A 13,481-nucleotide genomic window follows, 5' to 3' on the forward strand; every position below is an offset into this window, starting at 1 on the left:
CCGGTTAACACCGGGTTAGTGGGATGATACAAGTGGCGCGTAATTCAGTATTTACAGCTGTTCATTAAGCGAATCCGCAAAATACTCTCGTTGAAATATTATGCAATTTAAATAACAAAGGCTAGACATCAGCGCTAATTTCAAGATATATCTTCGGATCTCATTTCAGTTGAAATATTCATAATAATTAACGTGCTTTGTTAATTACTCCCCAGCTTCAATATTTATGCAACAATTAGAGAAATGTAAATAAAACAGACTGGCTATTCGCGCAGTCTAATTTCACGTTATCGTTATAGATGGCGTGAAATTACTGAATTCTCAGTTCTGACAGCGGGTTCTCCATCCAAACGCAGTCCCCATTTTCCTCTCTGGATATTGACATTATGGAAAATATTTTTACATAATTTGATGTATATTAACTATAGCTATACCCCTATGTTTGACTTTTTTTAGATTTTTTTATAATTATAAAAATTAGAATCGAAAAACAGATTTCATACAAAATTTTAAATGCTTGTTACTCCATTAATAATTATAAATTCGAAAAAAATCTAACGTAGGGCCATAGCTGTGGTGAATATACAACAAATCGTGTTTAAATATTTTCAATAATTTTAATATCCAGAGAGAAAAATGAGGACTGAGGAGATGAGGAGGAGGAGGAGGAGGAGGAGGAGGAGATAAAAAGGCGTTTTCGAACGGGTCCTTCACTTTTGTCTTGAAAGCTAAATCGAAGAATTTCGTACATTCACACGACATTTTCTATCTCCATATTGCTGTCTTGACATGTTGCCGGCGGTCAACGTTACTATGTAAGCGGGACAGCAATATAATTATGCGCGTGCAATAGAGATAGAAAATGGCGTATCAATGTACGAAATTCTTCCTGCTTCGCGTTCTTACTTAAGTAAGACGATTTCAGAGGACTACGTAGTTAGAATTATGGAGTTGCGGAAGATCAAAGTGTCATGTAAAATATTGGAGTTTGATAACTCGTTTAGTTGCTTCATCCACGAATAGATAGGAAGCGCGTGACTTCTCTTTACTTGACTCATCTTCAATATTTAAAAAAGATAGGTATCCTAATTTAGGCATTTATACTTTACATTCATAGACACATTTATGAAACAGTGATCGTTTTATGTAATTTCTAGTTATCTAGACATAATTAATAATCAGAAATGTTAACAAAATGTACAGTTAATTAATCGAATCAATAAATGTATCTAGAGTCAGCCTCAGCTAACTACGTGGCGTCTGCAATGACAAAACATGATCTTGTCATGATTTAAATATGACGTTTAAATACATACGCTTACTTTATTCTATGCAAGGTTCAAAAGTTGGCCCTAGAACGAACTCAAAAAATTTGAAATTCGCAAACAATTAAGGGTTACTTGAGCGATCCAGAGTTAGTCAACTCAGTCTGAATTAACCGTTAACACAGAGTTGAATTGTATTGTTAACTCCTGGTTTAACCAGTTAACCCCGAGTTATTGGCTAACCCTGGATCGCGCAAATGGCCCTAACAAATTTCGACAAATACCTTGCTTCTATTCCTGGGATCCCTGAAGTCTTCCTTGGACGCCTTCCTCCGCTTATCTTTCAGTATCATTCGAGCTGCAGCAAACGCCATCTTGAATTTCAGAAACGCCCGTTTCTCGCGTTCCACACTTGAAAGTCCTTAAACGAATTTTTTGAACTTTCGTATTTCCCGTTCCACACTTGAAAGTCTTTAAAACGAACTTTTTGAACTTTCGTATTGCCCGTTCCACACTTGAAAGTCTTTAAAACGAACTTTTTGAACTTTCGTCTTGCCCGCGTTTTGTGTTCCACACTTGAATTGTCACTCTCTTGATCACAGACTTTTTTAAATTGACTAATAATTGCTTCTAGATTTCACTATTTAACTTAACAAGTCTTTAACACTAATAAAAACTTAACAATTATTGCCTTCTTCGTTGAATACAGGTAACAATATAATTGAATTTAATTAACAAATGTTATCACTTCACCTTGTTTTAATTTAACGAATTATTTTAATCACTAACACTGTGGAAAGAAAGTAATTAGTGAGTGGTTTCCTTGGTTGTTAGTAATTTTCACCGAGTTACAACATCTCTTTATTTATCTGCGGTGGCAGCATGGTTCCATTTTTATCACTTGTCACTATGCCTGTCACTTTTGCGCTTACATACTTGTTAGAACGTGGCAGATATGGTGACAAATGATAAAGAGCCGACCATCTTAGCCCTACTGTTATACATAAATAAATAAATAAATAAATAAATGAATAAATATTATAGGTCATTATTACACAAATTGACTAAGTCCCACAGTAAGCTCAATAAGGCTTGTGTTGAGGGTACTTAGACAACGATATATATAATATATAAATAATTATAAATACTTAAATACATAGAAAACACCCATGACTCAGGAACAAATATCCATGCTCATCACATGAATAAATGCCCTTACCAGGATTTGAACCCGGGACCATCAGCTTCGTAGGCAGGGTCACTACCCACTAGGCCAAACCGGTCGTAATTAATTTAATTTTGAAGTATTTAACATATACTTTAACGGCTTCCTTGCTTAGGGGGTAGTGACCTGTGAACCACCTAGTGACCTAGTCCCAGGTTCGAATCGTTGTAAGGACATTTATTGTGTGTTTATCACATATATGTTTTCCTGAGTTATGGATGTTTTCAATATATATAAGTATTTATATATTATTATATCGTCGTTTAGTACCCAGAACACAAACCTCATCGAGCGAGTGGGGCTAGGTCGATCTGTGTAAATCGATCCTATAATATTTACGAGAATTTATTTATATATTTTTTTTTATACCACGACGGGGCAAACAAGCATACGGCTCGCCTGATGGTAAGCAGTCACCGTAGCCTAGATAACGATTCGATTTATTAGCATAATGAATATTTGTTTTCCAAAGAGGAATAGTCATGCGGTTGTACTTCTGCATAGGGCCGCACTCTCGCAGCTCGACCTCCGGCCTCGCGTGCTTGCGCGATCCATTGAGACGCTCCAGGGCTTCGGCCCTATATATAGGATATTGTATGAAATACAATATTTTGTTAGAAAGCAGGCAAAACCCCCATTCGTAAATAGCATCCATTAGAAGTTTTATTTGTATTTTTCTAAAAGAAAATATTTACAAATAATAAGGTACCTATATAGCAAATGGAAGCGCAGCGACGCCAGACCAATAACAAAAAGATGCTATTTGTGGCGACGTCGTCAACATTAAGAAAATTACAAAAAGCCCGACTTATAGAAATGGAGATCGATTCTGTTTAATAATTTGATATGGTTTTCATCTTATTTTGATACGACCTTCAGTCGTGTCATCAGACATCTCACGTAACCAGTAAGAGCGAGCGAGATGTATAGTAAAACTACTTCTGATTGCGTTATGAACGCTTATTGGTGCACGACATAAGGAACAGTTCGAACGTACGTTTTGGTACCTAAACGATGTCAGTTTGTTTTATTTAGCGTACTTGTTCGTTTCGTACATGTATTTACAATAATATTGTCAAACAGTAAAATGGTATTAAAAAAAAGTGAAATTGTATAAATTGTCTATTTTATTTAATTAATTAACTTTATAGGTACACAATATAACAATATTACTGTGCGACTGTTTTGTTTGTTGATAATTTCTCTTGTATATTTTTGTTTTCTTTGTTTCCGTAATTATTCCTCTTATTTTTTTGTAAAAAAATAATATGCATCTTTAGGTGTTATCTGTCGTGGCATCACATGGGCCCTAAGGAAAACTAGCGCTGGCTTTATAGCTAGGATCATGCTGAGTTGGGTCCATTTCGTAATTCACACTTTATGATTTCCTCTTTTCCTGCTTTTGATGTCTGTACATGTTTTGTGATCGTCACGAATAAATATCTCGTATATCTTTAACTTTATCTTTTTATTGCCAAGAGCGAGACGGGGAATGGTATAAAGCAGACATCGTTTTTATGTCAAAATGTTAGTTCGAATTGGCCTCAAGGTCGTATAAACATAGATGAAAACAATATCAAATTGTTAAAACACAATTGGCCTCATGGACGGTAAACCCTTATAAGCTTTAAATGTCTTATGAAAACAAGAAACGGAAGGAGAAAATTGGCAAAAGCCGCTCTATTTTCTAATTACTGGTGGAGTTTTAAGAGCCCTTATTCCTTGGAGCGTTCTCCGATTTCACGAAATAACGCTCGATAGATGGCGTTGGCGCTCGGTACGCGAGCGCCGGCAACGCGACGCGCGTTTCAATGCAGACTAGAATAATCTTGATAGTTTTCAATATAATGTCAAGCAACATTAATTTTAGTGTTATATGATATCATATGGGCACACTTTATTTTATTTTATATGCACAGTAGTTTTTTTTTATGTACACTACTACTAAGTGTACAGACTACACCTACAGAGTGTACTATAACCCTTGCTCTTTATTCTGTCTCATTCACACCAATGGAAAATGAAAAAGTTAGTAAATAACTGCAGGTATAAATAAAGTATATTAGTGCGATAGAGAGACAGATAGTGTTTCGTTGTCGTGACGTAAAAGATTGTCATGTTGGCTATGCACCCATGGCGCCTAGCCAACATGACAATCGTTTGCGCATGTTAGTGCTATAGAGAGACAGTAGTGTTTCGTTGTCGTATCATAAACGATTAGCATGTTGGCTACGCACCCATGATACCTAGCCAAGAAGCCAATCGATTGCACATATTAGTGCGATAGAGAGACAGATAGTGTTTCCTTGTCGTATCGTAAACGTTTGGCATGGTGGCTACGCACCCATGCTGCCTAGTCAAGATGCCAATCGTTTGCGCACATTAGTTATTATTTTTGACCCGAATGAAGTCCATCCAGGTTCTCATGATGGAGTCAGGAGTTGGTCACCAGGAAGCCTACCGCGAACCACGTTCGACGTGTTGCCTCTCTGTCGCACTTGTAAATTCGTACGTAAGTGTGATAGGGAGGTAACTTGTCGAACGTGGTTCGCGGTAGGCCCTCTGAACTCCTAATCTATTCATTATAATTCCATCGTGTTTGGGCTCAAAAGATTTGCCCTGACGAACACCATCCATCTAGATGAGGTCCAGGGTCACATGACGGAGTCAGGAGTTGGTCACCAGAACTCCCCAGAACTCCTAATCTACTCATCATAACTCCATCGTGTTTGGGCTCAATAGATTTGCCCTGATGAGCACCATCAATCTAGATGAAGTTCAGGGTCTCATGATGGAGTCAGGAGTTGATCACTAGAACTCCTAATCTACTAATTATAATTCCATCGTGTTTGGGCTCAATAGATTTACCCTGACGAGTATCATCGATCTAAATGAAGTCCAGGGTCTCATGATGGAGTCAGGAGTTGGTCACCAGAACTCCTAATGTACTCATTATAATTCCATCGTGTTTGGGCTCAATAGATTTGCCCTGACGAGTACCATCGATCTAAATGAGGTTCAGGGTCTTATGATGGAGTCAGGAGTTGGTCACCATAATTCCTAATCTACTCATCATAACTCCATTGTGTTTGGGCTCAATAGAGTTGCCCTGACGAGCACCATCAATCTAGATGAGGTCCAGGGTCTCATGATGGAGTCAGGAGTTGGTACTAGAACTCCTAATCTACTCATTACAGATCCATCGTGTTTGGGCTCAATAGATTTACCCCGACAAGCACCATCAATCTAGTTGAAGTCCGCGGTCTCATGATGGAGTCAGGAGTCGGTCACTAGAACTCCTAATCTACTCATTATAATTCCATCGTGTTTGGGCTCCATAGATTTGCCCTGACGAGCACCATCGACCTATCTTCGATCTATCGAAATCTTTTGAGCCCAAACACGATGTATACACGATGCCCAAACGCAACGATGCGTACCACCTTGCGCTTGCACTTTTAGGTTTCTATCTACTGTCTATTTATCTGACTCCAAGGGTTTAACTAATTGGTGAGAAGGGAAAGTCACTTAGCACGGAAAATACAAAAGTTTATTTACTTCACTGTTACACTACACAGATCAAGGTTAAAACTTAATTGCTTCTACGAACACTATACCTATGTATAGTTGGGAGAGAACCGGGCCAGTCGAAAGGCGGGGGGACAACTGCCGGGGCCCGCGCCTCGCGGCTTGCACGTGGAATGCCATGTCAGCATTCCTGCAACTGTGTACACATGTGTCCCTACACGTTTTTATTGGTAATAATCAACAAAATAAACGAATAATTACCGTTTTTTTTAACAAGCAGAAACGTCTGCGAACGATGCTATGAAGCTTAGAATAAATTTAAAAGTGGAAAAATTACTGTCTTGGATGAAACTTAAAGTCACGGCCTCGCTGCCCATGGATGAGGTCTTGGTGGCTCAGATGGCAGAGCGTTATAATTTTTGTTTTAAATATTTCATTTATTTAATTAAATCAATTCAAAAGTTACGGACTGCCATTAAATTATTATTTAGGCAGAAGATCTATACTTTGTATCTTTAGGTCTGTATATGAAATCTATAAACTGGGTGATTTACACCCCATAACGCAACCGCAAAAACGTTTTCCACCCTTGAACTGCTAGATTAGGGGTTTAGGTCAAGGTTGTATTATGTTCGAGGGACAGATAACGTATCAAGCGTACTTTATCATTTGCTCGTCATGGAAAAGGAAGTGTATTAGCGTTTTGATGGAAAAATAAATAGAGTACCCATAGGTAAAATAACAATAACATTACTAAGTTAAAAGAGGTATTCTGTAAAAGATTTTTTTTTAACCTTCAATCAAAGAGCCAAGCATTGACATAACTAAGGACGGGCCTTACGGGCAATTAGAATGGGGCCAGTACAGCGGTGTCACGCACACAAATTCGAGCCAATCGTGCAGTCACCATTTAACTAGCACCTTTCTTAGTACCGTAAGGCCCGTTCTTAGATATTTGTCAATGCCTTGTAGACAGTTAAACGTTAAAAAAGTCACTCCAACTTGAAGTTATTTAGGATTTTTTAAATAAGTTTTCTTACGATATATAAGAAGTAAAGTGAAGGGCACGTCTGCCGAATGCATCCCGAGCGCTGTACCAAACTAGCCACAGACTGGGTCCCACAGGATGGATCTCGGGGCAGTGGAACACCAAAACGGAGATGGCGGGACGACCTTGATGCATTTTGTAAAGAGTGGCGGGAGTGTGCATTGGATAGGACCAAATGGCGAGAAAGAGGGGAGGCCTTTGCCCAGCAGTGGGACTCTCTAACAGGCTGGATAATAATAATAATAACCTCACACACCTCTCCACACCCTGAGCCGCTCACGCAATGTTATCCCCTTGTCGCTTTGTGCGAGCGATCGTTTTCGGGGACCCATATTATGAGTTGGCGAGTCACCACCTGTCCATTTTGTCGTGTTTTTAAAGACATATGATTAGGGCAGGTGCCATAGTGTCCTCCATAGACCCGGTTACTAGTCCACTTGCAACTCAACCCATAGCCCGGTTTCTTTTTGTGCTCTTTTTTTTACAATAGTCCTACACTAACCGGGGCTTGTCCTTGGGTTCACTACTATAGTGTAAACAGGGATAATCATCGGTTGGTGTCACATTACATTTAGAGTACTTAAATTGTCTTATTACAAGGGGCATCTACGTGTTGGCTTCGGCCCCACGCACGCCTTCCAAATGTCCGGGACCCCATGGTCCCGAGAATGTGTAAGAGACAAACATAATAATAATAAAAAACAAGCAAATCAAAAGATATATCCCGTTCCGACTGTCCAAACCAAACATGCCAGAACTGCTAGCGGCATTGCCACGTTGCACAGCCAGCGATATTTGCTGGATTGGGAAAGAGCCGGAGCGGGGGTCGCTGCCCCTATTCCTCAAATGCCGCCCCAAAGTTTTAAGAAAGGGGCCCACTTATTACCAGTTCGCCGGACGATATCGGCCTGTCAATTATTCGCAAAGCTGACAATCGTGAATAACTGACAGGCCGATATCGTCCGGCGAACTGGTAATCAGTGGGCCCCTTAAGTTTTTGGGCCTCTGTACACCAAGGGGCCGGCGGTTTCTATTTTTATCAAGTTTATGACGACTTTTTATATACTACGTCGGTGGCAAATAAATCAGGGTCGAATTATGGAGTCCCTTTCTAATTTATGGCACAAGTCATTTTCTTATCTGTTGGCTGTACACGCAAAGGGACGTCAAGTTTTGCCAAACCTAATAATTACTCGGAGCAATGCTGAGCTGAACGGAGCCGAGCACGACCGAACGCTGGAGTTTCCCTCGTTGATTTATTTATTTTGATTCCCATGGGTCAAAACAGGCCCAAGGGTTATATTTAGTTTGAAAAATCCATCCATCATCAAACTTAAATCCTTAGACAAATTATTTAATTCAAATTCTCAAGGGCCCCTCAGACAGCGGGAGCCCTACATTTACTCAAGCCCTAGAGCGTGTTACAAAGTCGACGAGCCTCTGAGGGCCCTCAACCTCTGTCACAGATCGCTTACTCTAGAACCCAGATTTAATGATTATCCATTTTCATACATTATTATTTATTTTGCTCAGCACAAGGAGTATTGGAAAGCGAGAGGGGAGGCCTTAGCCCAGCAGTGGCACACCCAAATAGGCTAAATTTATATAAAAAAAAATTAATTTAGGACTGTAGCCTTATTTAAAAGATTCAAAAACTTGCATGTAACTTTAGTTACATTACGGTATTTGGTCAGTCGAATTAATTAATTGTACTCTGCAGTTAGCATTGTATTATTATTATAAGCATTGCATGCAAATTCTTGAACAGTCTAAATGGGGCAAGAACGTGTACTTAAGCTTTTAAATTACCTCCGAACGTTTCAAGGACGGTATTGTCCCCGTGGTCATAGTCTTTCTCTTAGCACACGGGCACAATGCCGTTATCGAAACGTCGGAGGTATTTTTAAAGCTTAAGCATACCCGATTAAGTGTCCGTAGGTTTCGGACTGTGGATCTCAAGTTGTTACTGAAATTTGAAAATTAATACACAGGGCACAATGGGGACAAACAGGCAAGTGAGTAATATTTACCCTGACACCGTGGTTTTATCACTTAATTTTCACTACTTTACTGTATTTTTTTAACTGAGCCTTTTTATGTTTAGTGTTTATCCCTAGGAATCTTTTAACTTCTCGTAAGTTGGGCCATAAACGCGAACACCACTAAAATTGATGCTTGTGTTTTTATATCCTTGTGTCTACTCGTAGGCGTCAATATTCTTACATGCGTTATCTACAAAAAAATGATCTGCGCTCTCAGCACTCGTCACCAATAAAATCTCGACCTTGCCCACTACGAGATAAGTTACATAACTGAATGGCGAAGTAAATATTTGTAAGAAAAATAATATGTGAGGTTTGTTAAACAAATATATTGAAGTCGCGGCGTAAACGGAAGGAGGCTTAAGGGCTCAGTGGTGAAGTGGTGGGGGTAAAGAAGTTGTTAGCTTTTTTCTAAGAAACATCAGAATCAAATTATTCCTTAAAGGGATAAGTTCGCCTTTATACACATTTATTTTTTTATCTATGTGTTAATGTACTTGTTTTGTGCAATTAAGTGTTTTACTACTACTACTACCTACTACCAAATTATTATACGACGAAATACGAAAAATACTTATAAGCTGTCACAGCGACACGATGCCGATCTGCCAATGTTAAAAGTGACATTTCTTCAACCAAAAACGTCACTTTTGACACTGACTGGTCGGTATCGTATCGCTGTGACGTCTTATAAGCATTGTTCAAATGCGGCCGTCAGTCGTGATCAGATACATGGGAGCGGCCAAGGTACTCACAAATTTCTGAACAAGAACTTTATTATCAAGACATTAGAGTGCGTATCAGTGTTGGCCGAAAGTTAATTGCAATTGACCATTAACCTTTCCAAATTGAACCGTAAACCGTAACGGACGGTTACATTTTACGGTTCAATTTGTAATGGTTAATGGTCATTTGCATTAACATTTCGGCCAATACTGGTGCGTGTACAGAATTTTAAAGTACATCGGCCGTTTATTTGCGTTGGTAAAACTAAGGACTCATTCTTAACACCGGGCTCATTTTCCTCTTTACGAACTGTTTAGTTATTTGTTGATGGATGATACGTTATCGGAATGATAACTGTTTTATAAAATTTACTGTTATTTTTCAAAATCAAATTCAATGCTACTATAATATGTAAACACTAATAAATCGCAAAGAATGAAGCTGTGAAGCATAATGTATTTATTTGCATGAACACGATACAATTGCAGATCTTAGAATTAAAAATAGGTCCATTGTATTCAACCTACATGCCCATACGCACATTATGATTGAAAAAAACAGACGTGGTCACTATCACGCATTGATATTTGTCATTATCTATTTATATATTTACGTACTATACCTATTTTCAAAGAGTTTACCTTGACAGAAATAAAACCGGGTGACTTTGTACAGAAAAGTCCATATTTTATTTAAAAAAAACTATTTAAATGTCTTTCAAAGAGTGTAGACATTTGCAACCCCCTACGGTTCCCAGTGCGAGTAGGTACAATAAGTTTTGTAATTACCGACTGGCATACGAAAGCTAATTAAATATAATGTAGAATCGATACCAATGCAAACAGTAAACGCTAGCGCCTAACCCCTAATCGATACTGACTATTGCACTCGCTTAGTTACACAGATTTACAATCATTAGATTGAGCATAAAAACAGATTTGTAATCGGGATCAACAAACTAGAATAACTATAGAAGTCTGAAGATTCAAGAACTGTATACCAACATAAGTGCTATAAACAAATCTGATTCTGATTCTGTCTGACTAGAGCTGAAAAATACGCCGCGAGTGACTCAGCTATACAGCGCGCAGCTTGACAACGTTAATTATTTTAATGTCGCGCACGGCGCAAGATGTTTGACATATAGAATTTTATTTTAACCGATTCAAACTTTGTGACGAATCAAAAACCTTTTTTTTTAAATTGTGTATTGGGTAATATTTAAAGCTGCGGACGGAGTATACTTATGGAGAAAGGATGTCAGTGATACGTGTCAGATAAGTGTGAGTCATGTGGATCGTTTCTTGAATTATAAGATCTACTGAAAGCTTACTCTATATATTTTATATTCCGTCGCTGATCTGATATCTTAAATAGCAAGCTGATTAGTTTTTATAAAGCTACAATGGTCGTTTCATTTTAGACAAATTTATAGCAAAGCGTGAGGAATTAGTTATACAGTAATTATAAAAATATATTTTGTAGGTTACGCATTGGCACTCTCATTACGGGCTAGGCAGTATTAATGCCGTAGTACTTTCTTTTGAAATTGTATTCTCATCAACGTGATGTTATATCTTATAAAGTACATTACACCAACGGAAGAACGAGTCCTAGGACATGAGACATATAATTTCTAACTTAAGGTGCATCAATTTTAATTCCATATAGGGGTTATTCTTGTATAAATACAATGGTGGGAAACGCAACTAAGTGAGAAGGCTCCCTGTTCGCAGCATAAATTTTATGTAGCCCGTATGTGTCACTCCCAACCAAAAACGAGTTGCTAAAAACAGTGGTGTAACTAGGCGTGGGTGAAGCGGCCCCTCACCTACGGCCTCGCACTTAAAGGTTCCTCACGAGAGGCAACTCTTTTTATTGCCTTAGGTGTATTACATTATGGGAATGTGTATTCAATTGAAACAAAAGGGCCTCACAGATGTGACTACACCAACGGCTAAATAAGTTCACGCTACACGACTGGTCACAAATCCCTACTAATGCGGTATCTATGTAAGATAGTCCATGGTTCTTGCACTAGTGTGGTCAACACATCCTTATAATGTTATCCATAAAGTCCACTTTAGCAAAGCTAATAGAAATCAAGAGTCAAACTTAATCGATATACCTTTCTACCGTCATGTTCCAGACTATATTACTCTTTTCAGATTAAAGTCGTGCGGTGACAAAAAAAAACTGCAGATCCAATACCAAAATTAACAGAAAATTAAGTATGTAAATTCCTGCCTCGCACAGCTAAACTGTAAAAAAAATACGAAGAAAAGGCATTTTCTTTGGCCCTGACTTAACGCGCGAGCTACGCACCACGTTCGTAGCCGATGACACGGGAAAACCCATTCGTAGCAAAAAGCACCTACGAACAGATAACCCACCTAGCTAGTGGCGGTTCACTACTAGATAATGTCTTATGCAGGGGTCGGCAACCACGGCTCTTGGAAAATAAAATGTTGGCTCTTCAAAGCACTCAAAAAATTAAAAGCATAAGCAGCTCTTTGAGGTTCATAAAACTGGTTATAATTAGCCTTTCTTCTGAAAAGTTTTCTGACTCATTTATCACTTTAAATAAGCATCTCTTTTGTATTTATTAAGGCCAACATCTTCCTTGCGTTGTCACGGCATTTTGCCAAGGTTCATGGAAGCCTGGGATCCCCTTGGCGACTAATCCCAAGAATGGCATAGGCACTAGTTTTTACGAAAGCGACCAATCTTCCTTGCGTTGTCACGGCATTTTGCCACGGTTCATGGAAGCCTGGGATCCCCTTGGCGACTAATCCCAAGAATTGCATAGGCACTAGTTTTTACGAAAGCAACCATCTGACCTTCCAACCCAGAGGGTAAACTAGGCCTTTTTGGGACTAGCCCGGTTTTCTTACGATCTTTTCCTTCACCAAAAAGCGACTGATAAATATCAAATGATGCTCCGTACATAAGTTCCGAAAAACTCATTGGTACGAGCCGGGGTTTGAACCCGCAACCTCCGGATTGAAAGTCGCACGCTCTTACCGACAGGCTACCAGCGCTTTTGTATTTTACATACACACCTCAATATTAAGTATTCGTTTTCGTATAGATTTATGCTGTTGCTATTGATTTATTATGGACAAGCCATCATTTACATATATTATACTTATTTTTTCAAAGGGACTTTTTTAACCATGTAGAAGTTAGACATTTAAAGGCAATTTGCGGTATTCCATTTAGTGTAGTTACGAGTAACTAACTAGCTAATGAAAATATAATAATTATTAGTCTAAAAACGTTAAAATGGTTTAGATTCTCTTTGGTATGTAGTTCAAGTTTCGTCCTAATGTTAGTGACAAATTAAAATACAGATCGTTTTTTTAAACGCCGTTAATTTCAAGGGTGCATCCCTGAGCTTTCATTCGTCGTTAAGTAGGTAACTTTCTCAAAGACACCGTTATTGTAACTCCATTTTGGAGGTAATCAATAATTTATTTTTACCCGATAACGCCCATATGAGCGTGTACATTTGCCTTATTATATATGCCTGTTTAGTATATTGATTAGCGTTAAGAAATAGTTGATGCATTTGCTACTTACCGCACGTCCTATCTCAGAAATTGATATGTATATATAAAACGACAGTGTTGGCCGAAACGTTAATG

At 38.6% G+C, this 13,481-nt stretch overlaps 1 protein-coding gene across 5 annotated transcripts in view; it reads right to left on the reverse strand.

Annotated features, from left to right (window-relative positions):
• The window catches only part of LOC133524477 (calmodulin-A-like), a 356,565-nt gene that overhangs the window by 154,566 nt on the left and 188,518 nt on the right, over window positions 1-13,481 (reverse strand). For 3 of the 5 annotated variants that reach the window (XM_061860513.1, XM_061860515.1, XM_061860516.1), the window contains exon 2: window positions 1,550-2,055. The exons of the other annotated variants lie outside the window; for them this stretch is intronic. In XM_061860513.1, the coding sequence (XP_061716497.1) occupies window positions 1,550-1,639 (90 nt within the window). In that variant the 5' untranslated portion in view covers window positions 1,640-2,055. The remainder of the gene's footprint in view (window positions 1-1,549; window positions 2,056-13,481) is intronic. 5 annotated transcript variants of the gene reach the window in all.

The sequence above is a fragment of the Cydia pomonella genome, chromosome 13 (assembly GCF_033807575.1).
Source record: "Cydia pomonella isolate Wapato2018A chromosome 13, ilCydPomo1, whole genome shotgun sequence".
Taxonomy (NCBI): domain Eukaryota; kingdom Metazoa; phylum Arthropoda; class Insecta; order Lepidoptera; family Tortricidae; genus Cydia; species Cydia pomonella.